This window comes from Phlebotomus papatasi, chromosome 3 (genome assembly GCF_024763615.1).
Source record: "Phlebotomus papatasi isolate M1 chromosome 3, Ppap_2.1, whole genome shotgun sequence".
Classification (NCBI taxonomy): domain Eukaryota; kingdom Metazoa; phylum Arthropoda; class Insecta; order Diptera; family Psychodidae; genus Phlebotomus; species Phlebotomus papatasi.
In genome coordinates this window covers 45,751,745-45,768,928 of record NC_077224.1, presented here as the reverse complement: position 1 = coordinate 45,768,928, position 17,184 = coordinate 45,751,745, and the positions used below count along the sequence as shown (strand labels likewise).

General features: G+C 32.5%; 3 protein-coding genes across 3 annotated transcripts; 2 read left to right on the top strand and 1 right to left on the bottom strand.

Annotated features, from left to right (window-relative positions):
* Positions 1-1,511: 1,511 nt before the first annotated feature.
* LOC129807968 (retinaldehyde-binding protein 1) lies at positions 1,512-8,986 on the top strand. Its single transcript, XM_055857593.1, has 5 exons — positions 1,512-1,859; positions 1,959-2,183; positions 3,134-3,204; positions 7,564-7,649; positions 7,736-8,986. Exons 2-5 carry the CDS (start codon positions 1,959-1,961, stop codon positions 8,227-8,229), a joined length of 876 nt encoding a protein of 291 aa, XP_055713568.1. The 5' UTR covers positions 1,512-1,859; the 3' UTR covers positions 8,230-8,986.
* A 3,269-nt stretch (positions 8,987-12,255) lies between these two features.
* Positions 12,256-12,714, top strand: LOC129807967 (mediator of RNA polymerase II transcription subunit 11). The gene has a single exon (XM_055857591.1). It carries the CDS (start codon positions 12,256-12,258, stop codon positions 12,676-12,678), a length of 423 nt encoding a protein of 140 aa, XP_055713566.1. The 3' UTR covers positions 12,679-12,714.
* Positions 12,671-13,865, bottom strand: LOC129807966 (FMR1-interacting protein NUFIP1). The gene has a single exon (XM_055857590.1). It carries the CDS (start codon positions 13,863-13,865, stop codon positions 12,702-12,704), a length of 1,164 nt encoding a protein of 387 aa, XP_055713565.1. The 3' UTR covers positions 12,671-12,701.
* Between the last annotated feature and the right edge of the window lie 3,319 nt (positions 13,866-17,184).

Below are 17,184 nucleotides of genomic sequence, written 5' to 3'. Positions count from 1 at the left end.
GACAAAAAATACCATAAAGTTGTGTATTTTTTCACACTATAATAATGTGAAAAACTGTAATCATACTATAATAGTGGTAATTTTTAGAATTTGTTAAACAGTTTTAAATCACGAAACATTGTTGAAAAATTTTTATGATTATAACAGTGAGAAATTTTATACAGATCGCAATTAAATAATCAATTTATCCAGTTTCACACTATTATAGTGTTAAAATTTTACACATTTTCAAATTAAACAACATGGTTGAAAATTTTTCAACTACAATGGTGGTAATTTTCAATCACGTGCAATAAATTATCAAAATTTTGTGCATTTTTTAAACATTTTTAAATAAAACAACTGAAATGGTCGATTTTGCACTATTATAGTAGTAAAATTTTACACATTTTTTTATTGTGTGGATAATATACAGTGCCCGCTTCGTAATCCGGATGATTTTTTTGAATTTGTTCAACGTCTCGAAAATATAATACAAGTTTTCTTTTCTAGAATTAGAATAAAAGTTTTAAAGGAGTTTAAAAAGACATAGGGTAAGTGTGCCAAATTTCGGCATAGTTGCATGCAAGCGCCAAAGTCTCATGTTTGAAATGTAATATATTTAATACACATTGATTTTTTTCATTCCTTCTACTTAAGGAGTGTTGCTTAGAACCTTGTAGACTGTTTATCGTCTTTATTTACTTTAAAATTATTCTTAATACATTTTAAAATGAATAAAAATGTAGACATAGCTTTGGTGTCCTATTTCGGCCACCTTCATTCTCAAAGTTCCTTGCCCTTCAGAAATTCTTTCAATGCCTTTTTCACATCATCTCATTTGTCGAACCTACATTTTTTGTTATTCTTTTGCATTTTATTATCTCTGGAGTATGTAAAAACTAAAAATTCATGTAAATTCGAGAAACAAAAAAGGTGGCCGAAATTGCAAGCTGGCCGGAATTTGGCACACTTACCCTAATTAGAGAATTCTATACTATTATCGCTATTATACTTCATTTATTAAACAAAAACATTACAGGAGAATTCATTTTCATTGCTGAATACTCGTGCATACATAACCTCAAAATGATTTTAAATGTAACCGTCGATAACTCGTCTGGATTACGCTGATCCGGATTAGAGAGCGGGCACTGTAATCACTATTTTTGAATTCATACAGGGTTCGTTACAACTCCGTGTTCGGTAGTGCCTCAGTTTCCACTAAACTTAAATTTTGCTACTGCTTCAAAAATTTCTAATAACATCGACCTCTTTGAATTACAAATCACTCCTTGGGATATGACAAATGCCTTTATACTTTGTTTAAAGTTGCACGGCAATGCACTTTGCACTTAGTCACGATGTCGTCAAATATCGATGAACAATAAAGTTATAATAATTTTCGTCGTCAATTTTTCTACGTGATTACATTTATATTTTTATTATCAGGGCAAGCAGAAACATATATATTAAATTTTGTATCGTGAATAAGTGTGTTGTTATATACCAGAAAAAGTTGATAATGCTAATCAACAAACGAAAATAAAGCCCATCGCCTTAGTTGTATAGCGAATGTCAATTTTAAAGTAATAGTCAGTTGTTTGAAGACTGCCTCCGGGAAAAGTTGAATTTTATTTTTCCTTCTTCTTTTTTTCACCTGAAGAAAATTCCAAAGGGAATAGTAAACGTCCCTTTTTCATAGTATCTTGCCAATTCCACCAACAAATACTCAGTCATAGTCAATTTAAATATTCATTATTGGGTCATACCAAGTGCAAAAAAACGTAGAGGTGACTGATTAAGTAATAGTGTTTATATTTTCTAATATTATTAAATCACAATTGTGCGAAGTTTCGTTCCAATAAAACTATCGAAAAGTAAGTTGTTGTTTTTTTTATTGTATCAGTGCAAAGAGCGCGCGGGTGGGGAATTAAGAGTCAATTAATCTTATTGAGGTGTGGACACTTTCTCTACAGATGGCTGTGCCACCATTTACTCTCAATTTTGCACCTCTATCGGACTCCCTCCTGGAATTATCTCGAGTGGAATTGAGGGAGACTCCGGAGATTCGTGAGAAGGCCATCAAAGACTTACGACAGCTACTGCATGCAGCTACAGATCTCCACTACAGAGATGACGATGGTTTCCTCCTAATCTTCCTCAGACCATGCCACTTCTATCCCGAAAGTGCGCTAAAAATGGTGAGTTGGCCAAAATGAAAAATCAATCACTATAAAACTATTTGGTGTAAGCTTCAATGTTCTTGGGATTTTCTTTGTGGAGATAAGAGATAAGCTTTTTCTGTTGCTAACGGACGTTGGATTATTTGAAAATATGTCCAACATGTCGTTATAATTTTAATATATGGGAGAATTTGCAATTGTATCACTAATTTCCCATTCTCCAATTTATATTGAACACCATACAAATACTTACATGGAGAGGTAAGAAAAGAGCTCTCAAGTCTTCTTAAGGAACAATCAACGTCACCCTTATCTTATCGTATCAATAAATTTTTCCTGTACAAAGTACATTGATGAATACTTCTATTTTTTTTTTACTTCAAATTTCCCACAAACTTATGAAGAAAACATTGACGAAAAAAAAACTTCAAATTTAATTATAAGCCAAAAAAAATTGAACTTTAGATGGTGATCACATTTTTGCTCTCTATACCTCACCACCCGACGTATTAATCACAATTTGATTGAACTATGATATTGTGGTGTGAATTAGAAACCTTAGTGCCCTATATTAGTTAACATACTTCTATTATGAGCTTCCCCAGCAAATTCCCGATAACACTTTTCGTATTAATAAATAATCAGCTGAGCCACTCCAACAAAGAAGGCATTACAACAGAAGATTGGCCTCACAATGACAATTTTCTTTTTTTTTTGAAAAATTATTATCACTGTGAATTTGCCCGCTTTATTTCCCACTTTTGACTAATATCAATTGAATGACGTTGAATGTTCGCTTTATAGTATGACCTATGATCCTTAGCTATAACATTTGTTGACAAATATGGCATTTGGAATTATTTCTCGTATTAATATTTGCCATTTACAATATAGATCAATGGCCTATACATTTATCTGTTTTTATTTTACAAAAATATCTCATTATTTAATAAGCACGTTTTTCCCAGATGCGTCGAGTTGCTGAATTCAAGAAGAATCACAACGCTCTACTGAAAAATGTCATGCCCGAAGATGAAAGGTATTATTTTTTTTATTAAACTTTTAAAGTTTTAACCAATCGACATTTACATGGCTGGCCAATAGTGTGACAAAATATTTATGAATTTTATCTCCATTTGACAAACTTTTAACAAAGTTTCAAACTTGTTTTATGTACTTCGGAAGAAAGAATTTGTCCTTTATTTGTCAAAAGAAGGTTTTGTAGGGGAAGAGCGCTACGTTCGGGCGACTCAAGCTTTGGACAATTCAATTTTTTTCTACACTGAGAGAAATCCGAAAAAGTTAAAATAACATTCCGGTAATGTTAATTTTACCCTGCAGTATTGATCCAAAATCGGTGTAAATATTACTCTTTTTAGGTGTATTGGGGGTTAAAGTTAAACTTTTTCATGTTAATTTTAACCTTAAAAAAGGGGTAAAATTAAAATTAAAAAATGTTGATATATTTTTACACCTAAAAAGTGTTAAAGCAGGGGCCTCTCAACATTTCATTTTTCGATACGTTTTTGCATAGAGGCACTGAAGACTTGACAAGTTTTTTCCTAAAGAGAATTGACTTATAAGTCTGATATATTTCGAAATCGTGCACTAAAGACTATCTAAAAATACACATTACATAATACTCGCCGAAATAATACGAGAACTACGAACAAATTTGTTTAAGTTGCGGTGCAATAGCTGCAAAATTTTTACAAGGAAAAGTGAAAAATATCTTCACTTTTTATTAGGCTTGATGGCCCCTGGTTAAAGTTACGAGGAAAAAGGTAATCGCACTCCCTTTTTTCTCAGTGTATGTTCTTAATGAATTTGACTCATATGGATTTTTCAGGAAGTTTCAGACGCCGAGCTAGCTATTAAAATATAATATTAGGCATTGAATAAATGAGCAGTAAAAAGTTAAAATTGATCAGTAACAAAAAAATTTGAAACAGTAATATTATCGTTTAAATTTTGGCAAAGGGAAAATAAAGGGTTTTTTACTGTATATGGAACTATTTTGAATGTTAAATATATAAATTAGGCCCATTTTTGTAAGGATTTAAGTTTTTTACTGACCACAATTAGATATTTTACTGCTTATTTTTAATTTTTTACTGCCCATTTAGAATTTTTTACTACTCGTTTGTTTTTTGCCATAATATTATAATGGGTCAAATTCATTAAAAACATCTTGAAAAAATAGCTTGTTTGAAGGTTAAGTCATCCAAAGGTTGCGTGCTTTCCCCTGAAGCTATAGTTTTGTCATATTGAAAAAAAAATCATTTAAGGCAGAGGTGAGCAATAACCGTTTGAAACCGAAAAAACGTCAAATGAAAATTGTATGTCAATGGTCAAAACTCTACCTGCACAAATTTATTTTGACGTTTATTCAGTTTCAAACTGTTCTTGCTCACTCCTGATTGAAGGAGTTACGTCTCAAAAGGACTGGAAAACACCATATTTTCTACAATTTTTTTTCAACATAATAATTTTTTTAATTCATAAAGCATAAAAGAGTACAAAATATAAACTATATTTTCTGAAATTTTCATATAAAAATTCAGTTGTCAGAACCTGATTTTCGATGACCTTTTTTTTTTTTTAAAAAATATCATAAGTGCTATATAAAATACAGTAGAACCCCGCTATAGGCCATCACTCTATAGTCCACAATTTATTGACCGTTCATTTCAAAACAATGATTTTAAGTTAGGTTATGTTTTTTAGTGCGCGATATGCAATGTTGTCATAATTATTTTAATATTTTGGCAAACTTAATTGAGTATTTGTGATAATTGTGATACATAATGAAGAGAGCGAGGACAAGTACCACAATCGCAAAGAAAGTGGAAGCCGTTGATAATTTTAAAAAATGACGTGGACTATAGTGCGACCCAAGTGTCAAATCTGGAATCAAATATGGCCTACAGCGAGGCTCTACTGTACCGTAAGGAGGTGATTTTGACAGCCCCCTGTTCGTAAGCTTTTATTATTTCTAGAACTTAAGGATGGTCTTTACCGATCCGATCTACCATGGCTGATCGGTAAGGACCATCCTTAAGTTCTAGAAATAAAGAAAAGCTTACGAATAGGGGATGTTACAGTCATCCGCAGGGGACAAAGTCGCCCGCACTTATACGGGATTCAGACCTAAGGCTTAGCCATATGGCTTACCTCTACTAATTCCTTATCAATCAATATTTTATGGAAAATTATCAAGTGATCCATTAAGTTTTGAAAAATCAATAAAATTGGTTGCTATTTCGAATTTTGAAACCCTCGGGAACTGGGTTAAACCTTAGGTCTGAAGCCGGCATTACGGAACTTTTCGGTGGACAAGATTTCTCAGAATATATTCATCTGACATCAAAAAAACTAAATATTTCCTACTAGCTGATGAATTAAACTCATACATAATCGGTATATTTTTTTTTCTTAATTAAATTTGGAATTTTGGTAGAATTTTATACAAAAAAAAAGACAATTTGCGGCGTATTTTACGTTTGGTCTTGTAAAATAAGTTGTGATAAAGGTAAAAACGGGCGACAAAGCATACCAGGCTGTATCTTAAAATTATTTTCGCATCATTTGCCGTTTACCGGTTCTTAACCGATTAGGACCGATTAAAAAATCACTTAAAAGATCCCCCAAAATACTTTTAAAAGTAATAGTTTCAATTGATTTTCAGATAAAAATTAGTTATCGGCTATGAACCGGTTCCTTATCGGTTCAGAATCAATTGGAACCGATCCAGTTTTCTGGGAAATTCCAAGATATTTCCAATGAGACCATACATGATCCCATTCGCTTCATAAATTCGCTCTCTAGTATCTTTTTAACCTTTATCTTTAATCTTGAAAAACGATTATTAGGAATGATTCAGCGGTATTTTCGTATACAGTGAAATGTCCGCCTCGGTAACCTCTAAAACATATTCAAAAAAGTAAATTTTATCCACCAAAAACTATGTTTTTTTTTTTGAAAACTCGTTTCAAAAAATCAGACCCCAAAAGCTGAATTTTTAAAATTTTGAAACAAAAATTTCACAAAATATAAATAAATATGTTGTAACTTTTTATGCTTAAGAGCTTGAATTAATTCTTTTTATTATGTTAAAAAAAACTTGAAAATATGTTAAAAATATGCTGTTTTTTTAGTCTAAGTGACCCATGTAACCCCTTAAGGGGTTACATAGGTCACGAAAACTAAAAAAAAAACAGATTGTTTTCTTTGAATCATTTTCGAAATAATAAAAAATATTTAAATTTAACTTTTAAACTTATAAAAATATAACATTTCTACTATATTTTCTAAAATTTTCATTTAAAAATCTTAAAAATGTTATTTATATACAAAAAACTGGAAACTTTTTGTATAAAATTCTTCCCAAAATACGAAATATATTTTTTCAAAAATCTTTTGTCAACGTTAACTCATCTACTAACAAGAAATAATTCGCTTTTTGACTTTATATAAATCAACTTTGACTAATCTTGTCTGCCGCAAAGTAAGTTTTTCCAAAAAGGTCTCTGAAAATCAAATCCCAACGGCTGAATTTTAAAAATTTTTGAATGAAAATTTTATAAAATAAATAGCATAAATTTTCTATTTTTACGCCCTTAACAGTTTCTTTTTAAATTAATTATTGTTTTGAAAAAAAAATAGGAGAAAATATGATTTCTTTCTAATTTTTGTGACCCGCACGTAATCCCTTATAGGAGAAAACGCCCTACCTTCAGACGACTCATGGTTCGGACTATTCATTTTTTTTCTAGGGTGAAAGGAACACCTATGACACTTTAAAAGAAGGACTTATTGACACCATACTCTCTACCATTTGGAATACGAAATTTGAACACTTATCCTAATCAAAAACGTAGATTAATGAAAAAACGCCATATTACTTACATTTTATTAGATACATTAAATAAATTCCAACATTTTGACAAAAGTGTCAATAGAGGTTAATATAATAATAATATTATAATATTAACATAATAATGGCACTGGCACACCTTTTAGATCAAGAAAATTTCATGTAATCTAAATTCACGTCTCTTTCTCTCTTAAAAGTTTTGCACATGTCTGTCCTACTCTTTCGGACTCTTCTTCTTAATTTAAACGTCGTAACAAATTCAATTTTGTTCCACATAATTTTTAAACCAAAAGAGTGGGATAGACTAATGCAAATCTTTTGAGAAAGAAATTGACGAGAATTTTGATTTCATTAAATTAAACCGAGCTAAAAGGTGTGCTAGAAGCATAATGGGCTAAATTCGATTAAAACGCATTGAAAAAACTGAATTGTTTGAAGCTTCAGTCGCTTGAAGGTAGCGCATTTTTCTACGCCTTAGGTTATTATCAAACAAAATACTAATCCTCTCTTGTGCATCTCTAGGTCAGCTTTTGAGGATCACAACATTGTCAATGTGCTCACGAATTTGGATCAAAAAGGACGCAGAGTCCTAATAGTCAATTGCGGAGGTAAAAAAAATGGCGCCAATAACTGAAGAAATATAAAAAAAAAACAAACAAATTAACTGATTTAACTGCGATTATCATAATTCTAGGTCCTTGGGATCCGAAGATAGTGAATTCTGACAAACTCTTCAGAATATTCTATCTAGTGCACTTGGCAGCTCAATTGGAAGTGGCCACTCAAATTCGCGGAGTTGTGGTGATTATGGACTTTGATGGGCTTTCGATGAAACAGATTAGGGCCCTATCACCAGCTTTCTCCAAGAGGCTTCTCACCTTCATTCAGGAAGCCATGCCACTTCGTCTCAAGGAAGTGCACATCATCAAGCAGCCGTATCTCTTTAAGATGGTTTGGGCATTCTTCAAGCCATTCATCCAGGAAAAACTCGGAAAGCGCATGCACTTCCACGGGGGTGATATGAAATCCCTTCACAAATTCATGGATCCTGATTATTTACCCGCCAATTATGGAGGAAATTTGCCAGCAATCAATTATGGTGGAAAGGACTGGTTCCCATGCATTCTGGATCACGTTAATCACATTGAGAAGTGGAATTCGTACGGATACGCTAACGCCATTCCATAAACCAGGGAAAAAAAACTCATGTAACATTCCAAACACTGATAAGAAATTATAGAATTGTTGCAGGGCTTTATATTTATTTATTCTAAATTTCCGGTTATGTATACTCTTTGCCCAAACAAAAAAAAAAGAAACAAATCTAGTAAAAATCACAAAAATATTATTAAGCAATTTTAAAATCTTATTTGTAAGCCATAAGGGGTCCAACAACCAACTTTAAATTTGTCACTTTTTGTCAATATTTTTGGGATTTACAAAATATTTTGTATATTAATACCTAAGTGAAATAAAACAAAGAACATTAACACATTTTTTGCAAATTAACAAAATAATGGAAAATTTTATTTAAATCAATATTGTTGCTTTCAAATTTTAGTTATCAAAATATTTTAATATTTCAAAAATGTCCAGTCTAACTGTGAATGCAATGTTAATGAAACAGAATATAAAAGTATCAAAAGTAATTAAAGAAAAATACGCAACTCAATATTCAAATTGAACTTGAAAAATTTATAAATTTTCCACAAAAATACTTTTTGAAACAACGCTTTACAAGTGTATTTTTCAATTTTTTTTTTATCTAAGAATTAAAAATAAAATAAAATTTTCCTAATGGTTGAATAGGCCCCAGAATGCCATAAGAGAGCTATTTAATATAGTGTTCATTTAAAAAAATGTAAGGATAGCAAATTTATCACGATTTTATACTCAATTGTAATACAAAAAATAAAACGAAATAAAATATAGAAGTCATTTGAAAGGCTGCAGAAAAATTATTAAATATTTAATAAATAATAATAATTAAAGTTTGATAAGTAAAAAATCAAATTGTCAGAATTATCTACAATGCATGTTTTAGTAGGGAGAAGTGGGGCACCTTTGAAAATGAGATTATTCTCGTAAATGATACTGAGAGATATCACAATGTAATTTAGCTTCTCGATCTGTTTGTGCAGCTAAATTATATAACGATAAGGCAAAATTTTATTTTAAAATAGGTGAAAAATACCGATTTCAAAGGTGCCCCACTTGCAAGGGTGCCTCACTTCCCCCTAACACAAAAAAAATATGAAATTCAAATTACCAATCAAACATTACGTATGCCTTTCTCACTCTTTCGTACTCAAATCTAAATTAAATTTGCGTAGTAATCACTCTATGAAAACAATCCGTTAAATTGATTTGAATTTTAATCACGAGATCTTTTAATCCAAATTCAATTATAATCTTCATCACGTGCTCATTCAGACAAATATTCTTACGAAATGTGTACCAGTGCAGTGTTATAAAGCCAGGTGATAAGCGTAAATGGGTTTATGATAGGTCTGGTAGGTGTGATTCTTTCATTGCAAATTTAGATTAAACGAAAATTGATTTTAATGGCTCCGGCACACAGGAAGAAGAAGAGTGCGAACGAATGAAATAAACATAAATGCAAATCGCGTGAGAAAGAAAGGTACTCGAATTTCGTCTTCATGAAATTTTCCTGATCTAAAATACTGTGTTAGAGCCATTAAAAATCAATTTTCGCAAGTAAAAAATATCAATTTTAATCTGTTAAAAGAAAACTTACCTTTAGTTAATCATATTTTCGTCACACCTTTTAGATCAAGAAAATTGCATGAAATCAAAATTCACATCCCTTTCTTTCTCAAATGTTTTCTATAGTATATCTCATTCTCTCTCACCCCAAATTCGACTGAGATAAATTTAATTTATAGTGATGATTAAAAAAAAAGAAAAAGAAGAGTGCGAAAGAGTGGGATAGACATAATACAATAGGTTTGATAATGAATGGAATGTGAATTTCGACTTCATGAAAATTTCCTAAAAATTTCTCAAAGTCAAAATTCAGAATTCTGCTTTTTTCTTCAAAAGCTTTACGTTTATCCTATTCTCCGCACTATACTCTTCTAATATCTCTTCTAATTAAATTTATTTCAATCAATTCAATCCAATTTTGAGTTGGAAAGAGTCATACAAACATTGTACAAAATATACGTAAAATATTTGAAAAATTAAGGGTTGTAAATTTTGATTTCTTGAAATTCTCTTGATCTAAAAGCTGTGCTGGAGCCATAAAAGTGCATGAAAAAATTAATTTCATAAGAAGAAAAAAAAAACAGAATTTAATTACTTTTCAGTTTAAATCTTTCATATGAATGAATTCGCTTTGCCACAGGGAAAATAAAGAAATAATGGTGTGCAGGAAGTGGAATATGCCATAAACTAGCAAATTTAGCACGTGAACAAAATCTAACCGGGAAGTAAATATGTAATTGAAAATGACCAGCAAGAAATCAATTTTGGTAAGTAAAAAATCCATTTTGGCCAGTAAAATATGTTAATGGTTCATAATGGCTTCGACACACCTTTTAGATCCAGGAAAATTTCACGAGGTCAAAATTCACTTCCCTCTTAAAAATTTTGCATATGTCTATCCTACACTTTCTCATTCTTCTTTTTCTTTTGAACATCACACGAAATTAAATTTAGTTCAGTCTTAATTTTAGTCCGAAAGAGTGGGATAGCCTTATGCAAATCTTTTGAGAAAGAAAGGGATGCAAATTTTGATTTTATCAAATTTTACCGTTCTAACTGTGTTATCACACTTGCACATTAAAATTTTAATATGATTCACATTAATTGTCGGTGGTGAGAGTCCAAATGTGTAATTTGTGTGTTTGAATCATTTTATATTCAAATTTTGATCTATTTGTTGATAAAAAGGTAGACTTGGCCCGCAAAATTTGATATAAATTGATTTATAGCATTAATGCGAAAAATTAATGCGATTTTCTCTTTAATTTTTTAATGTGAAAAATAGTTATGCAGGTAAATTTAAACTTATTTTTACAGGCCAAGTCCACTTCTTTATCAATAAATAGAAAAACACCAAATATTAAGTGACTCAAAGACACAAATAACATATTTGGACGCTCACAAGCGACAATTAATGTGAATCACATTAAAATTTTAATGTGCAAGTGTGATAAGGCCGTAAAAGAAGTCAGGGACAAAACTTCTTAATTTTTCCTTTGCCAGTAATATTTATTTCCAGTATTTTGCTAATTGTCTTTTATTTTTACTAACAATGTTTATTGAAATACTACTCAATCTGCAGACTGCAGCAGACTCTAGCTAGTTCGGCTCTTAACTCTTAAGCAAAGGTGTGCAAGAACCGTTTGAAATCGAAAAAACGTCAAAAGAAACTTGTACGTCAGATGGTCAAAACGCTACTTGAACAAACTTATTTTGACGTTTATTTGGTTTCAACGGTTCTTGCACACCTCTGCTCTTAAGATCGTACATCGTACAGCTTTTTAATTCGTTAAATTTGAAAAATTTCATATCGACGTATCGACATTTTTTAAGTTTTCGAATGAAGCAAATATACTCAACTTTGCCATATAGTTTGTCTTAATTACAGTTCCCGCTTCCGAATCCGGATGATTGGGAGACAATATGACAGATGTCCGCTTCGTAATCCGGATGAATTTTTTGAATTTGTTCAATGTCTCTAAATTATAATGCAAGTTTTTTTTTCTAGAATTAGAATAAAAATTTAAAAGAAGTTTAAAACGACATAATTAGAGAATTCTATGCTATTATTACTTCATTTATTAAACAAAAACATGACATTCATTTTCATTGCTGAATACTCGTGCATACATAACCTCAAAATGATTTTAAATGTAACCGTCGATAACTCGTCCGGATTACGCCCATCCGGATTAGAGAGGGCACTGTGTGATGTGATTTTCCATTATTAAAATGCTGACCATAAATGTTTTTGGATTAAAAAAAATTATTAAAATTTTCCAACAGAAATATTCATTTCCATCTTTCTGTAGGATTTGTCCAGGGACTCGTCAGAAGCATTTCTAATTGAAAAGTTGATTTATTGGGTGTCCCAAACGTCCCAAAGTCACCGTTCCACCTGCGTTGCGATGTGTCAAAATTTGTGTCTTGTAAGCAAACTTGTTTGTGCTTTAAAAATTAATTTATTGAGTGAATTGTGCAGTACACATGACTCAGAGCCCTTTGGAGAAGATCCAGGTGTTGGATCAGATAGAAAAGGAAATTGTTCTGTGCCTCCAGAGTGCTGGACAAGCTCTACTTGAGCTCAGCAAAGAAAAATCCAGTCAGAAGAATGCTGAGAATCACACACAGCAATTCCTCAAGTCCCTGAATGCCGTGGAGTCGAAATTATTGGAGCAAATAAACTACCTCACTCAGGTGTCTACAGGGCAGCCCCATGAGGGTTCTGGATATGCCGCAGCTAAGGTGTTGCAGATGGCCTGGCACCGAATCCACCATGCACGATCGAGAGTCCGGGAATTGGAGGAATCCAAGGCAAAGTACCAACTGCAAATAACCAATAGACAGCAGCCCAATTTCCCCAATGGTGGCGCGTCAGCCCAGCAGGGAGGAGGCTCTAACATTTTGTAAGAATATTTATTTGGCAATTAAAGTTACTTTTCTGTATCCAGGAAATTGTTTTCAACGACAAATCGGACGCATTGCAAGAGAACATTTCTTTCATGCCGGATTTCCTTTTCAAGGAGCCTGGACAGCATCGTTGGGGGTTGCTTCCGGCGTAGAAAACTGTAATTCAATCCCTCGTAGATTTTTGTTGGCCTTTTTTGTTGCTCTGCATTGTCCTTTGGAGCTTTCCTTTTGATGGATTTCTTATTGGTATTTTCTGATATTTCCTTCTGCATTTCCGGAGGATCTTGGACTTTGTCTTCGGACTTTGGACTTTCTGCTCTTTGATCCTTTTCAGTATCTACTGGCTCAATGAATTGACTGTTGAGATTTTTGACAACATCTTTGTCGCTTTCATCTTCTTCCTCGCTCTCAGAATCAGTTCCGTACATGCCAAGCAATTTGGCCAAAGGGTTGTCCTTCGCCTCTTCAAATTCCTCCATTTCAGATGTTCCTTTGAACATGAAAATTCCCTGATTGGAATCTTGCTCAATCGTTTCCGGATCCGAAGTTCTTTCCTTATTTAAACGTTTCTCATTGTAGGCCCTCTTCTTTTTATTAAAATTCTTCTGCCCTTTGTGCTGTTTATTGAATCTCTGCTGGCCAAATCTTGACTTATCCTTTGGGATTCTTTCTCCCCTTTGAACTCGTTCCTCTTGAGCCTTTCTCCTCAATTCCACATTTTTAGCTGAAGGATAGTTCTTCCGTCGTTCCTCTCTCCACTTTGCAATATCCTCAGCAGACTCTAAATTCCTCAATTTATTGTACAGTCCACTTTTGTGCTGCATCTCAATGTGTTTTTCAACAATTCGCTGATGCCCTTCGAAGCTGCATCCATCAATTTCACATTTTCTGTGTTCTGTCTTGTGCTGTTCCAACTTAGCCACACTGTAGAAGCTCCAGTCACAGAGTTCACACCAAATCTCCCTCGCAGGTTGATTGTAGTGATTGAAATTGCCTCTCCGGGATGAAGAAGGCTGATACGGAGGAAGGTATCTTGGTGGAATAGTTGAGCCACGAGGAACAAACATAGACGGCTGTTGTGGAATAAAATGCGGTGGAATATGTCTGGTGAATGGTTGAACAAATTGAGCACTATAGGGAGCACTTTTCTGGAGCATTTCTATGTCGAATTGTGGTAAATTTTCCATTTTATTCGTATTTCACAAAAGACTCTTTCTTCCAAAGTGTTTTTGTTTTTATAATAAGAACGTGCTTACGTATGGTAACACCAAACAAATATTTTAGGTTATGTCAACTTGTCCCAAAATTACTGACTTGCAACTTGCAAGCCAGTTATACACTGAAAAAAAAAATTCAGAGGATATTGCAATTAATAAAAATAAAATATTTAAATAATTTTAATAAATTATGATAATTTTGTAATTATAATATAATCTCAGATATTATATTAAAGTAAAAATACAGCTCCTCCAGACTTAAATAGAATTTCAAATGATACAGTAGAGTCTCCTAAATTCGAACGCTCGGGGGGTATTTTTGACATTTCTCACCTCCCAAATTCGAACGATTTTTTCAAAACTAACGAAATTTGTGTGAGATTAAATTGTACTTTGAATCAAATTTCCGTACTTTCTCGCAAGTCTTAGTGGTAACATACTTCCTTTTCATTTTACACGACCATAATGTATGTAAACATTCAGGAAGAAGACATAAATATGATTTTCATTCACCAAGAATACGAACTTTCTAACATAACCTCACAATTGACATTTTGAATCCAAACGGCGTTCGAATTTGAGAGATTCAGATTTGAGAGACTCTACTGTATTATGAAAGTGTGAACATTTTGATACAGGAAGTTCCGGTTTAGGTGAACACGGATTGAAAGAATTTGCTATGAATTGCTATACTATTAGGAGCTCATTTATAAAATAATTTTCGAAATGTCCCTAAATGTTTGCAATTTTTTCACGCGGTAAATTTGAAATACATATTTTTATGAACCGTTGAAAATGTGTTGCATAGGGTAAGTGTCCTAATTCAAAACCAGTTCCAGACGCTTTAACTTTGACACAAGATTCAAGACATTAAATTATTTTTTTTTTCTGAAGAAAATTACATAAATTTGCTCTTTGACTCTTCTAGAATATTACTATTTAGTACAAATTCTTTAAATTGAGTTTGAAAACTACTTTAATACAAGAAAAATACACATGTGCAAAATGCTACTATTGGAAACAATTTAATCCAAATGGAGACAAGGGAAATTTTTCAATTGGAGACAAACACTAAGTGATTAAGAAAATAGTTTATTTAATCATATTTTTTTTAGATGACATTTTTAATATCCTCATTCTCGCCTTTTCACGGGTTTTCACAAACCAGTCAGTGATGTTCTCAGAGGTAACACCAGCTCTTTGGGTGGTATATGATTCTGGTTTACGTCGGCTTAATTCAGGATGTCTCTTTAAAAACTTCCTGAACCAAGCCTATACTGGCCTTCCATCTACAAACTCATTGGTGATCTCGAACTTCTTACACATGAGTTGCACGGTGTCGAGGACTTGGTCCTTAGTTATAGGATGCCATTTGTCAATGCGTTCCAAAATCCATTCAACAAGCTCGTCTTCCATGACCTTTGGTAAAGTGGGGCGCCTTCCCACACTGCATTCCTCCGGATATCTTCTAGTAAGCTTATTATAAAGTGTTGATTTCGGAACGTGAAACAAAACTGACGCCTCTGTTAGTGATTTTCCACGACGAAAGGCTTCCAAAGCTTTGTTGAGTTGCTCTTGAGTGTAGGTTTTGTTCTTCTTCCTGGTCTTATTTTCCTTTCCCATCTGAAAAAATAAGGAGATCGCTCCAATAAACCCATATTTTCGGTGTTTCCCATTGAAGCACTTGCGCACATTTCACAAATGCACTTTTTCTTCAGAAAATATGTAATTATTTTAATTGAGCACTTCACTTACGGTTAACAACAAAATTCAAGACTTAATTTCACTAAAATTTGCCAGATATAGTGCATAAACGTCAAAAAATTAATAAACAACAATCAGCTTACTTGCCTTTTTTATTAGAAAAAATGGTCGATCGATGAATTTTTTCGACGGTGAAAAGTTACACTGTCAATTGAGATGTGACTTTTAAATGTTAAAACTTATTAATATGAATGGATTTTCGCTTTATTTCAACCATAAGGAACTAAATATTAAAAATGTACCACAGAAAATGTATGAATAAAACTATAAGTTGAGTATTTATTGTGGAAAAAATATGTTTCCATTTGGAGTAGCGAAAAATTTCCAATTGGAGCAGGTTTTGAATTAGCTTAATTTACCCTACATCACAGCGTTTCCGTAATTTATACCAAAGACATCTCCTGTGAGTATGCAATTTTTCTGTGTCACTGAAGTCAATTAGCAGGCTTTTTTCAGCCCCAAGAGTTTCTTTGAAAGCGGAACTTCCAACCACCAAACACTTTCTGGGGCACCAGTAAACACCTTTTTTTCTCTGCAACTGCAACATTTAGAATAAATGACTAAAATGCAGAAAACTAAAGCATTGCACACCGAACATATTTTTCAATGGATTTTTTCATCATTTTGACAACATTCGACTTCTGACTGGAAAGCAGTGCCAATAAAATCGTGGCAAACAATTTACCTGAAGTTCAAATTTTGTAAGCTCTTCTAATTATTTGTGATAAAATTCGTCAATCCTTGATTAAAATCATTTAAGAATCATTTAATGCAAAATTACGTTCTTGAAACTATATTTCTCCTGACCTGAGTCTTGAATGAAAGTCCCATGAATGGATATAAATTTCAGAAATCAAATAAGGAGGGAGATGAAGAATAAGAAAGATGGGAGGAAAAATTTTACCATAGTCAAGCTACGCTCGCGACATCTGCAATTGTGAGAAATTTGCCTGTTTGTTGGTGCCCCAAACTCTGTTTTGTGGTGGATTTTATATTCTTTTAAAAAAATGTTAACATTAATTTCTTTAGTAAATACATAAATATTATCCCAAAACATGTAGGAAAGTACTGGTGTAGTGAAATTTTATTTAACTTTGTTTTATTTTCATTTTCCAGATCGATATATAAATAACTAAAATTATCAAAATCTTACAATTTTACGAAAAATTATTTTTATTTCTAAAGTACGTGAACTATGTTGAAAATTCTTTTGCTGGATATGCATTAGGGCGTTTCAACTAGGAAAAAATTTTTTTGGCACTATTCTCACGGTGTTGTATTTTATGAGACAAGAAAGTTTTTCTTCTACGACCATATGATCAGACGCTGTTTAGAGGTGGCTGAACGACCCTCTCTGTATACAGTAAAAAAATTTACAACCACTACGATTGGTAATTTTTGCACGAGCGCTATGGTTGTAAATTTTGTGTATTGGCAATGTTGTGTATTGGCAAAGTTGTGTATTTTCAATTTTATAAAATGGCTTCCTGTCTATAATTTTGATTGTAGAGCAATTTTGTTCGGT